The sequence below is a fragment of the Mobula hypostoma genome, chromosome 19 (assembly GCF_963921235.1).
Source record: "Mobula hypostoma chromosome 19, sMobHyp1.1, whole genome shotgun sequence".
Taxonomy (NCBI): Eukaryota; Metazoa; Chordata; class Chondrichthyes; order Myliobatiformes; family Myliobatidae; genus Mobula; species Mobula hypostoma.
In genome coordinates, this window is record NC_086115.1 from 58,434,962 (window position 1) to 58,457,900 (window position 22,939).

The window sequence follows — 22,939 nt, forward strand, 5'->3', positions numbered from 1 at the left end:
CTTCTCTACCGTTGTGTATTTCATATTTCAGTAAATTTGAGTAATCTTGTAAATTTATTGTTGATTAAGCATTGTTTGTTCATTTAAATAATTCATTACAGGTTATATGGATAAATAGATGAATTGCATACATCATCACGCTACCACATAATATGTGCACACCTTGCTTAAAGTAAACACGAAGTTAGACGTGCATTCATGGATGTCCTTTGAATTAGTTTAATATTTTGAAGTTACAAAATGTATCATTTACCCATATCAATGTTTAGCAGAAAGGAAAATTACCACCCCCATGTTGTGTATTCAATAGTTCAGTAATATTTGTGTAATATTGTAAATATATTGTTCGATTAAGCATTCCTTATTTTTTACATATTTCAATATGGGTTATATGTAAAAGTACATAAATGGCATACATTATTACAACACCACATCATATGTGAGTGCCTCACTAAAGAACACAAACTAAATACATAAGTTATCCCTGACTCCTGTGTTTTACTTTCAATCAGTTTTGGAGGTACAAAACATAACGTCCTTTCATTCTTCCACTTCAGTACTTTTGATCAGAGTTTGTATTCAGCTTGTTTCACTGGGCATCGATATATTGAATTAACCTTATTAAACAAGACTGTAACACAAATGATTACTAAATTATCAGGCTGTAAAAACAGTATATGTTGTGAACAGGCACCAGAATTGCCCGTCCTCCCTTTGTGTTCATTTTATGAAGGAACAATTTTCCAAAGTTACATGATCCAGGGCTTTGGTTAATGAGTCATGTGGATGAATTTGGGCACAAGCTTTAAGACAGCTCACACTATAAATAATACCCAACACTTCAGAACCAGCTGGGCTCCCTCTTGCATTAGCTCTCTTTAATACATTGGAATATGTGATGACAACTACATGCTGTAAGGCAGGAAACAAACTTTTACTTGGCTTAGAGTTTCCAGATTTGACAACTGCAAAATTGAATAAATAGAAAATTTCACATAAACTGAAATACTATAATCTTGCTTAATTGAATCCATGCTTTTAGCAGGATAATCTTAATGCTGTCAACATTTTAGGGCTATTACAGCTTTGCGCATGTGGTAAATTGAGTCAAACAAGGTTATACATAATTAAGTTAAGGGAGAGTATTCATCAGAGAAATTGGAGTATCAGGAATAAGTTCATAAGACCATAAAATATAGGAGCAGAATTAGGCCATTTGGCCCATCGAATCTGTTCCACTATTTCATCATGGCTGATCCATTTTCATTCTCAGTCCTAAACGCCTGCCTTCTCATCATATCCCTTCATGCCCTGACTAATCAAGAATCTATCAACCTCCGCCTTAAATATACCCAATAACTTGGTTTCCACAGCTGCCTGTGGCAACAAATTCCACAGATCCACCATTTTCTGGCTAAAGAAATTCCTCCTCAGATTTGTTCTAAGATCACACCTCTCTACTCTACGGCGGTATCCCCTGGTCCTAGGCTCCCTGCCCCCAAAGGAAACGTCCTCTCCACATCCACTCTGTTGAGGCCCTTCAACACTCAATAGGTTTCAATGAGGTCACCCCTTGTTCTTCTGAATTCCAGTGAGTAGAGGCCCCAATCCATCAAACACTCCTCAGATGGTAACCCTTCAATCCCAGAATCATTTTTGTGAACCTCCTTTGAACCCTCTCCAGTGTCAGCACATCCTTTCTTCCATAAGGGGCCCAAAACTGCTCACAATACTCCAAGTAAGGCCTCACCAGAGCTTCATAAATTTACAATTATTTGCTAATGTAGAAATGTGAACACGTTGGAAGTGTACACGTGTGTTTTTTCATTGCGTTGAGGTCTTTCTGCAAAACATATATAGAATCAAGCCAATCCTATCAAGACTTTGATTTCTTCACAATGCAGTCTCCTCTACACCGGAGAAACCAAACCTAGATTGGGTGATCAACTTTGCCGTATATCAAGTACTCATCCCACAGGAGAGACCTTCCGTTTTCTGCTGGTTGTCACTTGAATTCTCCATCCTACTCCCATCCTGCACTCTTACAACAAGGAGCAATTCAAAATGGAGCAACGACATCTCACCTTCAGTCTGGGCACACAGCAGCAGGAAGGAAGCAATACCATGTGGTCGAAGAAATAAGTTAAATTTTCTTTGCACCATAAAGAAACACATCACAACAGTAAAGAGCACAATTGAATTTAGCAGCTTGTTGCTTACATTACTTTGAAGAGCATACGCTTTTTTAGCCCATTCTGTTTTCATGTCTCCAGGTAGGACGGTATACTGGTGGAATCGGTGTTTGTAGCCCATGTCAGTGGCCAGACTCTGCGCCCTTTTTGCACGCACTAATTCCAGCATATCCATTGGGAGATGGAACTTTGTCTTGGTTGCCTCCGATTTCCTTTTGTACTCCAGATCACTCTGCAGCTTTGAGGCTTGGATGGAGTGGGCCAGCTGAGAGTCACCTGCAACCTCCTTCACCCCAATCAACTTGCCTTTTATCTTCTCATGTTCCTCCTTGTACTTCAGCTGTCAAAGTATTTCGCAAAGAGGTTAATGAATGATGTTGAACTGCCTGCAAAGTACTTTCAAAACATTGGACCAGATAAGCATCTAAGTAAGTGTAAATCCAGCCAAGTGCCTACAAGCAAACCATAAACTTGTACATTTACTGAAACTTGAGATTTTATTCCAGGCATAAAGATAATTCCAGGACACCACAGTAGTATAGTGGTTAGCAAAACACTTTACAGTACCAGAGACCCGGGTTCAATTTCCACTGCTGTCTGTAAGGAGTTTGTATGTTCTCCACATGACCGCTTGGGTTTCCTCTGGATGCTCTAGTTTCCTCCCACAGTCCAAAGACATACTGGCTGGTAGGTTAATTGGTCATTGTAAATTGTCCCATGGTTAGGCTAGGATTAAACTGAGGGATTCCTGGGCAGTGCAGTTCAAAGGGCTGGAAGAACTTATTCTACCCTGTTTCTTAATCAATAAAATAAATAAAACCACCCGTGCTATGAAGCAGTATGATAACATCACTGAGAGGGAATGTTTCTGTCAAGTATGTAGGTTCTGTTCATACTTATTGTTTTTGTATCTATTGTCAACTTTTCTATCTTCACATGAAAGTTGGATTCATGTTGTTTTAAGTGGCACCGGTCTTTCAGAGAATCAGTTTGTGTTCCACAGACTTCTAGCAACTTACCACCCCCACCCCCTTCAGAAGACAAATATCCAGACAGATTTCTAGATTTTTGTGAGTTCCGTTGTGGATTTTCTATATGCACATGACCTAAGCATTCCTTGCCTAATTCGGATGACTCATTACATCACACAATTATATGTTATATTATTTCTGCCAATGTGCTTTACCATGAAGCGCTGCATGTACAACAGATTGGCTTTAACAATACCAAACCACTTACATAACAGTATGAGCGTAGCTCCAGTGATTTACTGAAGTGCTTGCACACTAAAATGTTTTTGCCAAGCCATGTGAGTAATGAAAGGGGACAAAAAGAAGGTTCGATCAAACACGTAGATTTTAAAGAGCATCTTAACAGGAGAACAGAGTTACAGAGAGAGAGGGAGGGTTTGATAAAGTAATGAAGTGAGAATGTGAGAAAGTGGCAAAATGCAGGACAAAGGTGCTGGAAGAGAATCTGAAGTTTAGATCTTTGATGCAACTGTCAAAATCGAATTGCTAAATTCTCAGGATGTCTCAAATCACAGTAGGATTGAAAGTGATCATAAAGATATGGGGAGGTGAGACAACAAAAGAATTTGAAAACAAATTTAAAACTGATCCCCAATTAAGCAAAGCTTTAGTACAAGTCAGCATACCCAGGGATCTGGTGCAAACACAGTCCAAAGTTCAAAGAAAATTTTATTATCGAAGGACATATATGTCATCGTATACAACCCTAAGATTAATTTTCCTGCAAGCATACTCAACAAATCTATTGAATCATAACTATAACAGGATCAATGAAAGATCAACCAAAGTGCAGAAGACAACAAACTATGCAAATACAAATATGAATAAATAGCAATAAATAATGAGAACATGAGATAATGAGATAAAGAGTCCCTAAGGTGAGATCATTGGTTGTGGGTATGGTCTCGACACAAAACGTTGACTGCATTTTTTCCCACAGATGCTGTCTGGCCTGCTGAGTTCCTCCAGCATTTCCTGTGTGAAATTGGTTGTGGGAATCTGTTTTCTGTAAGGCTGGACACAGCTTGAAGATTGTTGGATCTCTTCAGGTTTGCAAGCATGAGAACAAGAAAGGCCTGCCAGGAGTGAGATAGACTGAGCAAGTTTGGAGGTAACAAAGATAAGGACGAGACTTGGGTGTCTCATGACATGTGGATGAAATAGGATAATGACATGAATGTGAAAGTAAGCAATGTCTGAGCTGTCACAGAACTGAGCACTGAATGTCGACGGTAAAGTTGCAAAGAATCTGCTTCAGTTTCAAATTGGGTCAGTAGAAGGGGAACCAATGTTTGTGATGTTGGTCGAGGATGATGGCTTCACTCATCCAAATAGCTCATACTGAGAAAATTTCTGCTAATCCAGTCCTGGGAGTCAGCCACACTGCCCAGGGGCAGTGAATGGTTCAAAAGAGGCTCTGCTGGCTTTCATGACTACAAAATAACATTTTGGAGTTACTTCTATATTGACTTTTATATTGTATGTCTTTTTAAAACAAGCTCTTTTTATTTTCAGATAAATTAATTTTAAGTGGCAATAGTGTAATAATGTTTGCAATATCTAGTCTAATAAAGAAAATTCAGCATAATACTTATTCAAATTTGAGACATTAATGGTGTGTCAAATTGCTCAGAATATATAACTTACATCACTTGCAAGATCTCTCTTTGCCTTAGCTTCCAGGATGGCTATAGTATCTAGCCGCAGTTCAAAGCTTTTGTCTTTCTCTGCCTCCCAGTGACTCTTGTAGATTTTCTTGATGAAAGACAGATTTTACAATAGTTTCAGTTAATTGTACCCTTTGCTAATTAGAGTTTACATCATTCAGGTAGAGAAAAGAAACATCAGGAACTCATCTGGTTCCTGACTAACCCCAGGTAAGGCTTGATTTAAAGTCACTGGGGAATTTGCACAGGGAGTTTCCTGGTTTCCAACAGTAACACAAGCTGGAGAGCCAAAATTATACCATTCTTCCCAAGTTTGTATACCCCTTACAAAATTACAGTAAAAATACAGAAGCACAATGGGAATTCACTCGTCATCCGTGTTTGTGTCTTCCTACCTTCAAATATAAAATTCAACCTTTCAATGCAGGAGCCAAGTGCAATTAAAATTAAAATGGTCAGTTCTAAAATCTAACCAAAGCCATATAATCATTATTATTTTGCTTCTGGTCTGTGGAGAGAAAAACACAAGTGAAGTCCATTATGCCTGGACTTTATTGGGCTTATCTCTGTAATGAAGTGCCAACTTATTTTCTCCATTTCTCTTATCTGCTTGTGCAGTGCGCTAGATGTGACCAAGCAAGTATTTTTGTTCCCGGGTACAGCATTCCAACAATGAATTATTTGTGCACAGAAATTGCTCAGATTTATATGTTAATTTATACATTTTTAATTATAACAGTTAATCTGCTGCGGTGTCACTCACAGAACTGCCAATTTAAAACCACTTCTCGCTGAAGTTCAGGTTCTGCACATCTCCCAAACTTAAAATCCATTTTGTTTCTCCCGTCTTTTTCCTTTCTGTTCCACTTCTGTGCCGCCATTCTCTCTCTCTCTCCCTCTGACCATTGTGTCTTCCCCACCTCCCCCCCACCCACACACACCCTCAAAATGAAAACGCTGCTTCCCATTGTGATCCCCGGAACATTTGTCTTTTAAGCACACTCGTACAGACTCGGCGGCACGGCACTGTACAGCTCTACTTTGAAGCACTCTGTGGAGAGTGGACCATCTCCTCCCAAGGAACAGCACCATGTAAATAGAGCCTCTTACAGATGACCCCAGCTAAATTCTTGGGACCTGACACAAGTGAATACCATCTAATTCCTTTTCCTTAAACTCAGTCGTTATTCGGAGGACACCCACTGCCAACTACCTGGTTCCATCCCAGACCCTCCACAGCCTTCTGATTCCCACCCCCTTACTGGCGGTCCCGTTCTCCCACGGGTCTCAGGCACAAGTGAGATTTCAGGAGCAAACCCCTGGCCAAAGTATCGTTCTCTCGGGGTTGAAACGTCTAATACTTGAAGTCATGCATTTAGGCTGGGGTGGGGGGTGGCATACGTTCAGAGGAGATGTGTGGGGAAAAGGGAGAAGTTTTTTTGTTTACGGTGAATGGTGGGTGACTGGAGCGTACTGCCAGGAATCGCAGTGGAGGCAAATATGAAAGAGGAATTTAAGAGGCTCTTAGATAGCCAGATGAATGTGCAGAGATTGGAGTGACATGATCACATGGTGGCACAAGGAATTAGTTGAGATTGGTGCAGTTCCCATTCCCCTGTTCTGACATGTTGATCCATGGCCTCCTCTGGTGCCACCTTCAGGGTGGAGGGACAGCACCTTACATTGCTTCTGGGTACCTGATGGCATGGGTACCGAGTTCTCCTTCTGATAAACGAATCTACACACCCCTTCTTCTATACCCCACTCTGACCCTTTACCTCTTGTCACCTGCCTGTTACTTCCCATTGGGTCCCCTCCGCATTCCCTTTCTCCTATTGTCCACTCTCCTCTCTTCCTCTCCAGTCCTTGACCTTTCCCACCCACCTGGCTCCACCCATCACCTTCCAGCTAGCCTCCTTCCCCTCCGCCCACCTTTTTATTCTCAGTCCAAAATGTTGACTATTTACTCTTATCCACAGATGCTGCCTGACTTGCTCAGTTCTTCCAGCATTGTGTGTGTGTGTGTGTGTGTGTGTGTGTTGCTTTGAATTTCCAACATCTGCAGACTTTCTTGTGTTTAGACTGGCATTTAATTATTAGTTTAGTGAGCTTGGCACAGCCAACGGGTCTATTCCTGTGCTGTATTGTTCCGTTCTACGATAGCTCTCTGTGCCACACAGCCCTTCAACACTTCTCAAAGCAATAGCAAAGAACTTCTAAGCCACAGTTTCTTTAATTACTTTGAATAAACAACCTATTCACTGCTTTTGTTAGTGATCGTCCACATAAAGCATTTGTGTTTGAATCAAGCTAATTAGCACAGCTGTTATAGTGCTGAACTAGTGCTACAGATATCACAAGTTCAAGCCCCAATGTCATTAATTGTAGGAAGCCATGAAATTATATCATAAACTCCAACTATTCCATTAATGCCCTAGAGAAATTAAAGTTTATTGATACTAATCTGTGACTTAATATTCCTTGAGTTATTGTCAGAAGTGACCTAGCAATCTATCAGTCCCTTCCGAGAACAAAGAAAAATGGACAGAAAATTTAGCCTTACTACAAACAGCGAGATCTCAGGGAGAAATAATACCATACACTTTGAGTTGGCACGGTAGCTGCCTGCAACCGCCTGCAAGGAGTTTGTATGTTCTTCCCACGACTGCGAGGGTTTCCTCCAGGTGCTCTGGTTTCCTCCCACAGTCCAAAGGCATACCAGTTGGTAGGTTCATTGGTCATTATAAATTGTCCTATGATTGGGCTGGGGTTAAATCGGGAGATTGCTGGGGAGCGCAGGTTGAAGGGCCAGAAGGGCCCATTCTACGCCATATTTCAATAAATAAATAAACATTTTCACCAGAATACCATTCACCTATTTTTCTCACCTGTACTCAGGCAAATTCTAAAATCTAAGTAATGAATCATGGAACAAAAGCTGAACCTAATGACACCCAACTTATAATTCCAGGTATTTCAAATAATTTGTTACTTACATTACTTAAGTACTGAGCGTTAGCCTTGGCTTGCATGAACAATGGCTCATCTTTGCTGATGCTGTACTGATGAAGACTCTGTTCACCCACTGCCTTGTATGTTAGCTGTGTATCATGGACAAAAAGCACAAAACAACAGATCTTGAATAAAGTGGCCTCTATCCTTTGCCAATGCTAAGTGCAACAATTCAAGACTTCAACACTAGAAAACTGTTTCCAGTATTTTCTGTTTTTATCTCAGATTCTCAGCATCTGCAGGTTTTTATTATTTTCATCTTTCTTTTATATGTTCACAGTGACTGGGGCAGAATATACTCAGGATTTCTGCTTTCGGAGTACTATAATTACACGCATACAGTACTGTGCAAATGTTTCAGGCACATCTGTACAGCTAGGGTGCCTAAGACTTTCACATCGTACTGTATTTGTCAATGTGGAGCTGAGAGAGAGAGTTTGTAAATCTGGCAGGAGCAAAGGACGTTGGGAATGGCGAAGTTGGAGTGCTGCGGGAGGGGTGGGGGACAAGTGACAGAGAAAGAGTGGCAGAAGCAGAGGGTGGCACGGGTGAAGACACACCCAGCCCTGAGACACCAGGCAAGGTCATTTGATTCCAAACAATTGGTTTACTGATCATTACAGAATGTCTCTCTGGTGCTTCCCACTCCCTTCCCCTTTTCCCAACCATGATTCCCCTCTCGCTACCCCCTTCCCACTCTCAGTCCACAATAGAAACCCATATCAGAATCAGGTTTATCATCACTCACGTCTGTCATGAAATGTGTTTTGTGAAGCTGCAGCAGTACAGTGCGAAACATAGAATTACTACAGTACTATGCAAAGGTCTTAGGGTCTTTGAATCTGTTAGAGTTCTTCGAGGAAGTAACAAGCAGGGTGGACACATGGATAGCAGGATGGCTGACAGGCAGGAGGCAGCGACTGGAATTAAAGGGGACCTTTTCTGGTTGGCTTCCGGTGACTAGTGGTGTTCCTCAGGGGTCAGTATTGGGATCACTACTTTTCACATTGTTTGTCAATGATTTGGATAATGGAATTGATGGCTTTGTGGCTAAGTTTGCGGGTAATACGAAGATAGATGGAGGGGTAGGTAGTGCTGAGGAAGCAATGCGATTGCAGCAGGACTTAGACAAATTGAAAGAATGGTCAAAAAGTGTTAGATGGAATAGTGTGTTGGGAAATGTGTGATAATGCACTTTGGAAAAAGGAACAATAGTGTGGACTATTATCGAAATGGGGAGGAGGTTCAAACAGTAAAGGTTTAGATAGGAGTCCTTGTGCAAGACTCCCAGAAGATGAATTTACAGGTTGAGTCTGTGGTAAAGAAGGCAAATACAATGTTGGCATTTATTTCAAGGGGAATAAAATATAAAAGCAAGGAGATAATGTTGTGCCTTTATAAGACACTATAAGTCAGTCCACACTTGGAATGTTGTCAACAGTTTTGGGCCCCATATCTCAAAAAGGATGTGTTGTCATTGGAGAGAGTCCAGAGGAGGTTCACACGGATTATTCTGGAATTGAAGGGGTTAACATATGAGCAGCATTTGGCAACTTTGGACCTGTACTCACTGGAATTTAGAAGAATATGGGGGGATCTCATTGAAACCTATTAAATGTTGAAATGACTAGATAGGATAGATGTGGAGAGGATGTTTCCTCCTGTGGGGGTATCCAGAACTAGTGGGCACAGCCTCAAATTTGAGGGGTGACCTTTTAAAACAGATGTAAGGAGGAATTCTTTTAGCCAGAGAGTAGTGAATCTATGGAATGCTCTGCCACAGACTGAGGTAGACGCCAAGTCCGTGGGTATATTTGAGGCGGAAGTCGATCATTTCCTGATCGGTCAGGGCATCAAAGGATGTGACGAGAAGGAAGGTGTATGGGGTTGAGTGGGATCCGGGATCAGCTGTGACTGAGCAGACTCAATGGGCTGAATAGCCTAATTGTGCTCCCAGGTCTTAGGCACCCTAGCTATTTATATGTGCCTAAGACTTTTGCACAGTATAGTATAACTGTCCAGGCTTGACAATCAATAAACTGATATAAACACTGAAATTTTTTAAAAATCTCAAAAAAATGAATTTATGGATCCATTGTTTACCACTATTCTCTATTGTGCCACCTGGAGGAGGCAGGCGGTACTGAAGTTACACATTCTTTATCCACCTCCTTTGTGTCAGTGATCATTAATTTCCTTCAATTTATAAAAGGCAAAATGATAACACAATAAAGATACTTGAAGTGCAAGAGATCTCTAGTGTTGTGTTCACATAAATACCTTCACCTATTCCTTTGTATGACAGTCAGCATTGTTGAGGAGAGATATTTTTACATCAGTGGGCTAGTGGAACTAACTGCATTCAGAACTGAAAGAGTTCAATTTTAAGCACCCAGTTACCTGCACTAAATTTATGTATGGAACTATGAAACACAATAAGAAAAAAAATCAGAAACTTTCAGATGTTTAGAAATAAACACATGAAACTTTTTCTTCCAAACTTTTCTGGTTTGATCATCTTTGATTATGTCAGTGGCACCCGTCACTCTTTGAAACACAGCAATTTCTTTTTTCGTAAGTGATCTCCCTCTGCCAGTGCAGTACTCACATCACTTTGCAAATCTTGGCTCTTCTTAGCATGAATAATCTGTGGAGTATCTGCCACACTGGTGAATTTTAACGCATCAACTCTCTGTCTGTATTTTTTCTGCAAGTTAAAAGAACGTACAATTTAATCTCTGACAACAGTGAACTTACTCTTTAAATCAGCATAAAAAACAGTCTGTGCCTGATTCTAGTGAAATGTTAACCAAATGCATGCTAGGGTTTATGAAACCAATTTACTATGATCACATTTGTTTTCAGTCTTTTCTTGATTATTGCTATTTGAAATATTACTGCTATTTCAGGACCACAATATCATTAAATGAAGATTCACTGTTAGCAAGTAGAACCCAGTTTACCAACAATTATCTCACTGTCTGATATGTCTTCCATATTTATTTTTACATGGCTGCCCCTGTGTTTTGTATCAGCCTGATAATTAATCTGTCCCTGCAGCATAACCTGCCACCCGGAATGTAAAGTTATTATCCTGTCTTGCTGATAGCAAGGTTTCATTGCTCCTGGCAGATGAAATATAGGATTCCCAAGCAGCCAATATTGAAATCCATACAGTACTATGCAAAGGTCCTAGGCACATATATACAGTATAGATAGCACAGTACTGTAGTAATTTTATGTATTGCTCTGGACTACTGCCGCAAAGAAAAAAACAAATTTCATGACATATGCGAATGTAAACCTGATTCTGAAATGGGTCTCCGTTGTGGGCTGAGAGAGGGAAGGGGTTAGCGAGAGGTAAATCATGGTTTGGAAAAGGGAAAGGGAGAGGGGAAGGGATGGGAAGCACCAGAGAGACATTCTGTACTGATCAACAAACCAATCGTTTGGAATCAAATGACGTTGCCTGGTGTCTCGCGGCTGGGTGTGTCTGCACCCCTGTCCCTGGCACTTCTTTTCTGCCACCTGTCCCACGCCCACCTGTGGCACTCCACCCTCATCATTGTTTGCACCCTCCAGATTTACAAACTGGATCTCCACTTCACATTGACAGATAGAGTATTGTGCACCCTAGCTATATACATGTGCCGAAGTCCCTAACACAGTACTGTAAATTAAGTTGAAATTGTACATGGCCACATCCTAATACTGTTGATTATCCTTTACACTACTATATTCCTATTAAGATCCAAAAGTTAGAGAACTGGGGTTATTATAATTGTTTATTTTGTTATCAGTACCCTTGTTCAAGTTTTTTGTTATTGTTGTCTTAGACATACGTAAATAGGTAGTCAATCTCGTTAAAGTTAGCTTTTTGCAGCATAGACAAAGACAAAGACTGAGTGAGAGAGAAGAAAACATAGCCCAAGATAATGCTAAGATTGATTAAAGTTAAAAGACCCTATATCTAATTTGGGAGGCAGAGTGGAGATACATCTCTACCAAAGGCTGTGTAAGGCACTCCTTCCCTCGGCTAGCTTGCAGGCCACCCCTGGGCGAGGTGTAGCACCTGCTTAGCCACCTCCCCTCCATCAGGGTCACGTGAAGCCATGGGAGCAGGTGTGGATGGTCGTATGAGCAGCTGGTGTATATCACAAGTCCTGGTTATGCGACCACTGACGCCAGGCAGACAATCTCTGAAGAGCACTGATAATGGCTGGGGTCACCCGTCTTGTAAAGACACTGCCCAGAAGAAGACAATAGCAAACCAGTTCTGTTGACAAATTTGCCAAGAATAATCACGGTCATGGAAAGACCATGATCACCCTCGCCATACGACAAGGCACATAATGATGATGCTATCTAGTTAACACAAAAGGGGAAAATTCAGAGCCCTTCTGGCTATTCTGTGGTGCACAGACCATGGTATCCAGTTATGTTATATGGATCAGAATGCTGGACAATATCCAGTAACATAAGGAAACGAATTGAAGCAGCAGAGATGTGGTTTTTGAGGAGGATGCAAAGAATATCATGGACTAAATGAATATCTAACAAGGATGCCATGAACAGAGCAAGTACAAAAAGAGAAATAATGTATGAGATCATGAAAAGGCAAAGTAACTTCATTGGACATGTGATTAGGAAAGAGGAGTTAGAATGCATGGTAATTATGGGAAAGATTGAAGGGAAGAAAGCAAAAGGAAGGCAAAGACAAATGATGACGGAGACAGCAGCCAGAGAACTGGAAATGAATACCAATGAATTCATCCACTTGACCCAAAACAGGAGTGTGTGGGCCATGGCAGTCAAAGCTCAAATTGGGCACGGCACCTGATGATGATGATGATGATGATAGACCATGGATACAGTGTGGTGTTATTCTTCTATTATAACAGATAGTCCTACAACTGTCTGTATACATATAACAGAATATCATAAAGGTGTAAAATTGCAATGTTGACATGGTACAAACAAACGCAGAGAAACAATGCTGGCTTCGTAAGTGTTGTGAAAAGATGGAATTTTGAGCAAATAGCTGAACATGAAATGATAGTAATGGTGATGGCACTGAGGAGATTAGGAAGTGAACTCGAGAGTTTGAAGAATTCTCAGCAATGCCCTAAACAGCAGCTTAATCTGGCCGCAGATCTGCCACATCCTTCTTTTAAAGTTTTCCTAATGTGAAGCTTCTGTCCCACAGTCATAACAAGGTTGGTAAGTGATTGTTAAAGGACACAGTCTTGCTGATATTAAACAGCGATCAGAAACATTAAATCTAACCAGCAGACCAAGTGTCAGGTCAAGGTCTAGAATGGCAGCATAAATCTAGCCACTGCGCTTCAATATTAATCGTTCCGCTGTGGTTACTGTGAGGCTAAAACCACAAAACTCTCAGTTTTTCCTTAAAATAAAAGTATTCATGATTACCCCAGATAAAACTGATTTCATGATCAAAAAAATATGCTCAATTATCCCGGGTAATGGTATTTTTGCATTTTCTGTCCATGCCTATGTTACGTGGCATTTTATTTTGTTTCAAAAAGATCTGATACATTCTTCATCAAACCCATTTCACAAACTCCTGTCAAATAAAAACATGCAACGCAATTGGGCCTTTTTATCCTAAAAGAACCAAGGCAGGGGATGGACTAAATTGATGTTGTCCCTTAAAATTCTTGTCAGGGTGCTGTTATTATTAGGAATCCAGGAAATTGCTTTAAGTATGATCTAATAAGTAAGATGCAGGAATTCACATGAAGAAACATTTCAGAACTTGTGACGTGAGAATATACAGATATTAGGGGCCAAATCTATGACTTTAATGGGATCATATTTATGTGTCTTAAAAAAAAGCACAACCCTTCAAAACTGACAGAATATTTGCACATTTCCATTACTTTATGTAATTATCTTGATCATATTTCCTAAAATTTTTGAATTCGACCCACTAAGGCAGATTTCGGGTCCAACTGTAATTTAAAACATACTGCCACACTCAGTTGGGGTATCATCCAGTGCACATAATGAATTTAAAACTGAACAGGAAATTAAGCTCACTAACATCAGCCACAAATGTCTTTGTGCTTCAAAGATACTTAACATTAATTCAGGTAAACTTTCCTCAATGGCTTCTAGAAGGGCACCTGTTGGCAGTTTAATACTCTGACACGGTAACAGATCGAAACACAAGTGAAAACAAACCATTTAACAATTATTGATTTTTCTCTCATCCTCAGAATAAGTACAGAAATTATTTACTTTATGTGAAAATAGTGTACTCAGAATCAAATCAGGTTTAATATCATCAGCATATGTCAAGAAATTTGTTGTCTTTATAGCAGAAGTACAATATATACATGCTTTTAAACATAAACACAAGAAAATCTGCAGATGCTGGAAATCCAAAACAACACACACAAAATGCTGGAGGAACTCAGCAGGTCAGATAGCAAATATGGAAAGGGATAAACAATTGATGTTTCAGACTAAATCCTCCTTAAGAAGGGTCTCATCCTGAAACATCAACTTTTTACACTTTTCCATAGATGCTGCCTGACATGCTGAATTCCTCCAGCATTTTGTGTGTGTTGCTTATAAGGATCATTTCAGGTTAACCAATGGTAATGTGTCAATTGTATTTATTAATCCCAAATTAGATTTTTGTTAATGTCTTATCTACTGTTTAGTAGTTCCCAATCTTTCAGAATGAAAATATTACTTGTTCACATTCAATAAAACATACACCCCTCATTATCATTTGAGGATGTTGTGGGCCAGTCCATTCAACGTCTCAGCATTGTTGGCAGCCCTCCTCTTTCAGGATTCTTGAGCAGTGGCTACCTGAATATATTTTTATTTAGCTTTACTTCTAATGTAAACTTCCCAACAATTGAATTTTCAGTTTAGCTTTTCTTGTGATCTTATCACAACTTTATTAAAGCCTCAAAGACTAATATGTAGTCTTTGCAAGTATTTCCAAAGGGGTTGATGTACCAGAGACTGGGATGCAGATCACTTCACAGTCATTACTGGCTGTTTATTCCCAGCAGTCATCAGAAATCCATAATCTTGTTGGGTTGTACCGTGCCTTCTAAAACATAGCCAGTTACTAGCAAGTCCAGAAGTGCAATGTATGTGGGGAACAAAATTTTTGTTTGGTAGTGTGGGATTTTTGGGTGGCATATGGAGATATGTCTCTACCAAAGGAGATGCAAGGTGCTCGTTCCCTCTGCTAGCCTGCAGGTTACCATTGAGCAAGGTGTAGCACCTGCTTAGCCCCCCAAATCAGGGTCATGTGAGGTCATGGGAGCAGGTGGTGGAATGTCGTATGAGCAGCCGGTGCATATCGCAAGTCCTGGTTACGCGACCGCCTACATCTAGCAGACAATCTCTGAAGAGTATTGATAATGGCTGGGGTCATCCGTCTTGTAAAGACACTGCCCAGAAGAAGGCAATGGCAAACCACTTCAGTAGAAAAATTTGCCAAGAATAATCATGATCGCCCACATCAGATGACACGGCACATAATGATGATGTCATACAACATGGCACATACTGATGATGATGACTGTTGGATTGGAGTGTAGAATTGTTGTTTTTCTTGTATTAATCCTGTAGTTTAACTTTCCGATGCTTGTATGTATTTTTATGTAATCACTTATGTATATATGATTTTCAGTAAATTTCCCAGTAACTGCAATAGAGTTGCCTCTGTATTTTTCTGGAAACCTTTTGGTTTCAGTCGCAGATATCATATTATTAAATCTGACTATCTCATTGGTCATCATGATGGCTTGTCACACCAGACAGCCGGCCACTCTCGTGTTGTTTGGTTGATATTGAGCAGGTCAGTGTCAGCTAAATCAGGTGAGAGTGGGCAGTTGCACAGAACGTGTTCAATGTTCTGCACCCTTTCACCACACTCACAGGATTCGCTGGTCTTTAAACCCCACTTCACCATATTGTCTCCCGTCCTACAAACTCCCGCTCTCGCTCTGTTGAGAGTGCACCACTTCCGTCTGTCAAGCAGTGCCCCGTCTGGTAACATTTCTGTGAGGTCTTGCACTGTATTGTTTGGTGGGGTTCTGGCTTCTGTTTGTTGCCAGAGGTCAATCCTGTATGTTTGGGGGGATGTTCCGTGCGGTAGTTCCTCCACTGTAGCAAAGCTTTTCCTCGATTTTAGGCAGTTGGAAACTGGCACATGATGGTGTAGTGGGTGCCGTGGATCCGAGTTCCGTTTACCTTTTTCAATTTTTCTTGTAGTGTGTCTTTGGATCTCTGGGAGAGCAATGCCTGCAAGTCTGTAAATGATGTTAGTGGGTCTGGGGCGCGGTGTGCCCGTGATTATTCGCAGGCTTCGTTAAGCAACGAGTCTATTTTCTTAGCATGGGCTGATCTGCCCCACACAGGTGCACAGTATTCTGCAGGTGCATAGCAGAGTGCTAGGGCAGTTGATCTAAGTGTGTGAACATTAGCTCCCCATTTCGTGCCTGCTAATTTTTTCAAGACAGAATTGCGAGAGCCAAATTTCCCTCGGAGTTTTTGGATGTGGGAGGCAAATGAGAGCGGCTTATCCAGTGTCACACTCAGGTAGATTGGAGTCGGATGGTGTTGGAGCTCCTTCCCACACCAGAAGATCTTGAGTTTCCGAGCTGCTTCTCGATTCCTCAGGTGGAATGCACACACTTGAGTTTTTGATGGATTTGGGTTCAGAGACCATTTTTCATAATACTGCTTCATTGCTTCGAGGACTGCTGTGCGTTGTACTTCAACTTCTTGGAAGGAGTTAGCTTGTGTTGCTATGCATAGGTCAGCTGCATAGATAAACCTGCGTGTGTTAGGAAAAGTTGGTTGGTCGTTTGTGTAGATTAAATAGTAGAGGTGCCAGGACTGATCCCTGTGGTAGTCCGTTCTTTTGTGGACACCACCTACTCTTAATTCCATTCATTTCTACATAAGATCTACGATTTTCTAGGAGGCTTCTTATTACTTTGACTGTGGTTTTGTTCTTTAACATTTTAGATAAATTCAGTAGAAGGCCTCTGTGATTCACAGTGTCGTATGCTGCTGTTAAGTCAACGAATACTGCCCCTGTAATTTGTCGCACTTCAAAGCCGTCCTCAATATACTGGGTTAAGTTCAGGACTTGACCGCAGCAAGGGCAGCCTGGCCTGAACCCGGCTTGGTCTGGTGTTAGGAGATCTTCGACTAAGGGGGATATTCTTTTCAGTATGAATCTCTCATAGAGTTTATAGAGGGTGCAGAGCAAGGAAATCAGTCTGTAGTTTTTAGGAATGTTTGGGTCTTTATTGGGTTTTAGGAGAGCAACAACTTTGGCTCTTAAGACCATAAGACAAAGGAACAGAAGTTGGCCATTCGGCCCATCGAGTCTGCTCCACCATTTTATCATGAGCTGATCCATTCTCCCATTTAGTCCCACTCCCACGCCTTCTCACCATAACCTTTGATGCCCTGGCTACTCAGATACCTATCAATCTCTGCCTTAAATACACCCAATGATTTGGCCTCCACTGCCACCCGTGGCAACAAATTCCATAGATTCACCACCCTCTGGCTAAAAAAATTTCTTCACATTTCTGTTCTGAATGGGCGCCCTTCAATCCTCTTCTCCACTTTCTCGGTATCTTTAATGATCTTAGGCAACAGTTAAAAAGGGACAGAAGCCAGTGGAGTGCTTTAGGTCCAAGATGTTTAAGGAATTCATTAAGAATCCCATCTATGCCAAAAGGATCTTATTGGTTAACTGTTATGAATGGATATTCTGTTGATCTCTAGTCTTGTTTGAGAAGACCAGAACTACTTTTTAGTCTGCTTTCTTCCTTCATTTCTCTTGATGCCTCTCCTTCTTCCTCTTTGTAAGATTTAATAAAAATACAGAGGCAACTGTACTGCAGTTACTGGAAAATTCACCAAACAGTCACATGTATGTACAAACGTACATGAGTGATTATTTAAAAATACACACAAGCAGCTTAAAAGAAAAACAAGTTAAAATACAAGAAAAATAACAATTCTACACTTCAGTCCAATGGTCATCATCATCGTTATGAGCCATGTCGTATGGTGTGGGTGATCATGGTCTTTCCATGACCAGGATTGGTCTTGGCAAATTTCTCTACAGAAATGGTTTGACATTGCCTTCTTCTGGGCAGAGCCTTTACAAGACGGGTGACCCCAGCCATTATCCATACTCTTCAGAGACTGTCTGCCTGGCGTCAGTGGTCACATAACCAGGAATTGTGATATGCACCAGCTGTACCAGCCATAAGCAACAACATTTATGCCTCATTCTTGACTTTGGAATAACCTTTGGATCACAAAGGCATCAGGATTCAACAGAACACATTGGCACGAACTTTCTTTTACCATTTTTATTAGTGGCATCCAAGCACCCATGGTATATCAATTAATACTTCTGCTAAAGTAGAATTATTATCAGAGGAATTTGTTTTCTTCAAACCGCTACGATACAATGCATTTTAATTCTAGCCAGTTTGTTTTCTCACCTCACTCAGAATATCTCCAGCTTTCTTCGCATGCTCCACATCCAGACTTTGATCTGCCTCCCACCCTACTCCTTTCATCCATGTCAGGTCTGCTCTGTACTTACTCTGCAGTTTAAAATTAAAATTAAAATAATCTTTGTTGACAACCAAAATCTTGTTAATGAGACAAAGATAGGTATACATTGTGCAAAACACAGAATCTCATGTTCAGCCTTTCAACTCATGCGGGCCCCGCTCTTACACCACTGAAGTCCTTTACAAATCACTGCCTCAGAATATATCACTTTCTGGTATTGGGCTGCCACCTACAGCCCGTTACTTGATTTGGTCTGATCAGTGCTGATTTAACTGATCCCGACAATGATAAAGGCAGTGCAAGTGCTCTTAGCAACCTCACAATTGCATGGTTTCCAGTTCTTAATTGCTTGTCTCTGACCCTTGCTGGCAAGCAAACGAGCTGTAGTCCAGAGGCTCCACCGTCAGCATCTCACTGTTCTTTATGTGAGAAGCTGGGCAGTCGAGTGCAGTGATGCACCCAATGCAACAAAAATATCCAGCTTTAGGAAGGCAGCAGGGACCTCACAGGAAAAATCCACGTACTTATCAGGATGCTCACTGCACTAATGCACTATTTTTACCTACAACTTCCAAATAAAAACACAATACCCTTCAAATAGCCAGTGATTTCTATACAAATAAATAAAATATGCAATCTTACAGTGAACATCTAAAACAATAGCTAAGACCATAAAATATAGAATTAAGCTACAAACAAGAGAAAATCTGCAAATGCTGGAAATCTGAGCAACACACACACAAAATGCTGGAGTGACTCAACAGGCCAGGCAGCATCTCTGAAAAATAGTACAGTCGATGTTTCGGGCCGAGACCCTTCAGCAGGTCATGCTGAAGAGTCTCGGCCCGAAACGCCAACTGTACTCTTTTCCATAGATGCTGCCCGGCCTGCAGAGGATTAAGTCATTCGGCCCATCGAGTCTGCTCCGCCATTTCATCATGGCTGATCAAATTCCTCTCAGCCCCAATCTCCTGCCTTCTCCCCGTATCCCTTCATGCCCTGACCAACCAAGAGTCTATCAACCTCTGCCTTAAATATACCCAATGACTTGACCTCCACAGCTACCTGTGGCAATGAATTCCACTGATTCACCACTGAACTTTGACCCTTCTTTAAGAGGAGGTCAATTTTCCACTCTCACAGTCCCACCTCGCTCTGTAGGCCATGGGCTTTCTTTGCCCATTTCAGCTTCATATCTTCAGGCAACAGTGTGTAGTCATGAAGCCTCGTTCTATAGTCCAAGTCACTGGCCAAAGCCTGGGCTTTCTTGGCATGAGTCAGATTCACCATGTTCAACGGCAGGTGGAACCTATTACACGTCTCTGCAAAGCTCTTCTTGTATGCTACCTGTTGTAAATAAGAAAAGAGACACAAATCCAAACGAAGCATTAACACAGGAGTGAAGGCACTGGGTTGTAAAGTATGTAACTTGGAATTTGAAAGGCATCTTTTTAGGTACATCGCCTGTAGTGAGCCAATAACACTTCAATAGTTGGCTTACCAACTGGCATAGATTGGTGTGGGGATGGGAGATACATTTATGACCATTGATGCATAGGGAGATGTTGGATCAAGTTTATAAATAAAAGCAACACATACAATCAGGCAGGCTGCATCAATGGAAAAGAGTAAACAGTTGACGTTTTAGGCCGAGGCCCTGCTTCAGGACCTGAAAGAAAGGGGGAAGACGCCCGAATAAAAAAGTAGGGGAAGTGGAAGGGGGATAGCTGGAAGGTGATAGGTGAAGCCACGTGAGTAAGAAAGGTAAAGGAATCTGATAGGAGAGGAGAGTGAACCACAAAAGAAAGGGAAGGAGAAAGGAACCCAGGGGGAAGTGACAGGCTGATGAAAAGGTGTGAAAGGACAGAGTTTACAATTAGTACACACAAAAGTAGAATAAATTTCTATGATTTTAACATTTTTGTAGTTATGTATTAAATACATGAATGCATTACTTGCAAGTTATAAATTAAGAGTGTATTACAACCAATGTAACAACATATTCATCACTGTGCAAATTTTATTTCAATCCATTGTATGAAAATGCATCTTTAGCAACTATAGATCATAAGCACGATGCAATGTCAATTTGAAGGAAAATTCAGCCCTTCGATAACTGATGTGTTAATCCATTATGATTTTAAATTGCATATTGAACTGAGGTAAATAATGAGATTTTGATTTTTCTTATCTAATATACCTCACTGCTCATCTTGGAAACCCGCAGAGAATGCAGAGTCTTCGAATCATACACTTTGCTTCTCATTGCTTTGCCCTTGCTTTTCTCATATGCCTCTTTGTATTTTATCTTTCAAACAACAGGAGAAAGAAATTAAATTAAACATGTGGCAGTTGCCTGGTGATAAAGAGTTGAAATAAACGATTTAAACATGTTCGCAATCTTGTGGAGCTAAGAGATGTCCATTTTCCTTCATGTGGTGTCTAAGAAGAAGACACGTGAACAAAGCTACAGCCTATTATTTAAAACATGTTAAAGTAGCAGGGAATGAAATGTCAGTTATTTATTAAACAAATTGTGGACATTAAGAACATAGCCACTTCCAAGGGAATTTGCTATTCCACGTGCAAGTGCAAAATTTACTGAAATATGTATCAGCATCTGAATGTAATAAATAAAGCAAAAAATGCCAAGGTGTTTCACAAGGGAACGAGATGATGGAGGTGTGGGTAGGTGCTATTGGTTATTAGAACCCTGACCCACAGAAATAAATGCCAAAAGCCTTGGTCAAAGGTGCCTATAACAAAAGGTAAGGTGAGGTAAGGCGTTTAGGAAGGCAATTCCTAACCGTGTAGCCCAGTCAGAAGGGGTAGGACACAGCAAAGGAAATCGGGGCAATGCAGTGTTGGGATGAGGCCACAGGTAAGAGCAAGAGGCAGGCCTGAGAGGGAATAAGATACAAATCTGACCCATCAGGGGACTGTGGTCCAACATCAGGCAGCACAGACCTTGAAGAATTGGGATTGGGTACTACAGTCTGTGTAGCTTGGAAAGTGAAAGATTAACCATTCCTTAATGTACAAAGGGGATACTTTCATTAAAGAAAACTTCAGCATCCTAATTTCAATATAATGGATTATTCTCAAAGGATTCAAAGTACATTTATATTCAAAGTATGTATGCAGTATTCAACCCTGCGATTTATTTTTTCCACAGACAGACACGGAACAAAGAAAACCATGGAACCTATTCAAAGAAAACCAAAAAAACCTCAACCTCCCACGCAAAAAAACAAATCACGCAAGTAACATGATTTGCAGAGAATTTGTTACAGCAAAGTAATGTCATCACAATTGAGCTCTCATACCCAACCACTGCAACCGGAACTCCATACTTGAGGAATGATAGTGGTCAAATCGAACTTCAGATGAGGATTCAGTAGCAGATGGGGTGAGGACAAGATGGAAGTGTGTAATATTGGAGAGGAGGGCTGGGCTGACTTCAGGAGGAAGGCAACATTGGGGTGGCATTACAGAGCATGAATCATGAATAAACCCCTCTGTTTTAGTCTATAACTTAATTGGATAATGGCTGCTCTGTTCCTTGCCTCCATTTACCCAAAGCCAATTCACATGCTTTCATTTTTTTGCCCAACAGAAAGAAAAGTTTGTGCAGCCTCCATTACCATGATGAAGCCATCATTGATAGCCATTTTGGAGAAGGTGATTCCAGATTTCCATCTCCTCTTCTGCGACAAAGGGCTTCCTAACTTTTCTTAATGGAGAAGCTTTAAGATAGAACTCCCTTGTAAACTAGCTGAGCAGCAAATTGACTGTCTCTGTACCAACCCTATCATAACCTAGATAATTTTAAGCAACGGTTAGATCATGCCTCAGCCCTTTGAATTCATTCAGGAATCACTGTCTTTTTATCTATCAAACAAAATATTTTATCACTGAGCTTTGTATTAGCATAAGTGATGTGACTTAATCTGGATCAATGGAAATAAGACCCAGTTTTTGTCTGAGTTTCTTTGACAACCTTTTTAGAAGATCAGGAATGTGTTTCATTCTAACAATTTTCTGCCAGAAACATGATTCCACCTTCAATCAGCAAAACCTTAAGACCTTTTTGACCAATGTCAGTAATTAATTTTCAGCATTCAATATCACCCTAGCTATGGTGTAGCAGACAGAGGTAAAAAAAATATCGACAGGATGTGTGAAAATGGCTTTGAATCTAGGTTAAGGAGAAACTGTAGAGAAAAAACTCAGCAACTTACATCACTTGCCAAATCCCCAGAGGTTTTAGCAGCTAAAAGAGCAATCGAATCCAGCTTCACTTGGAACCCTTTGTCCTTATTCTTCTCCCAGAGCTCTTTGTATTTGACCTAAGAACAAAGAGTTTATGCCAATTATATATCACACATGTTTGTGCATGTGACAATACTTAATTGGCACATAGCATAAA

At 40.7% G+C, this 22,939-nt stretch overlaps 1 protein-coding gene across 2 annotated transcripts in view; it reads right to left on the reverse strand.

Annotated features, from left to right (window-relative positions):
- nrap (nebulin-related anchoring protein) overlaps positions 1-22,939 on the reverse strand; it is a 119,342-nt gene that overhangs the window by 45,064 nt on the left and 51,339 nt on the right. The window contains exons 15-22 of one of the 2 annotated variants that reach the window (XM_063071982.1): positions 22,752-22,859; positions 20,711-20,818; positions 19,660-19,857; positions 18,435-18,539; positions 10,511-10,609; positions 7,887-7,991; positions 4,871-4,978; positions 2,221-2,532 (exon numbers count right to left, since the gene is read on the reverse strand). In XM_063071982.1, coding sequence (XP_062928052.1) covers positions 2,221-2,532; positions 4,871-4,978; positions 7,887-7,991; positions 10,511-10,609; positions 18,435-18,539; positions 19,660-19,857; positions 20,711-20,818; positions 22,752-22,859 — 1,143 coding nt within the window. The remainder of the gene's footprint in view (positions 1-2,220; positions 2,533-4,870; positions 4,979-7,886; positions 7,992-10,510; positions 10,610-18,434; positions 18,540-19,659; positions 19,858-20,710; positions 20,819-22,751; positions 22,860-22,939) is intronic. The other variant, XM_063071983.1, reaches the window with a different exon arrangement.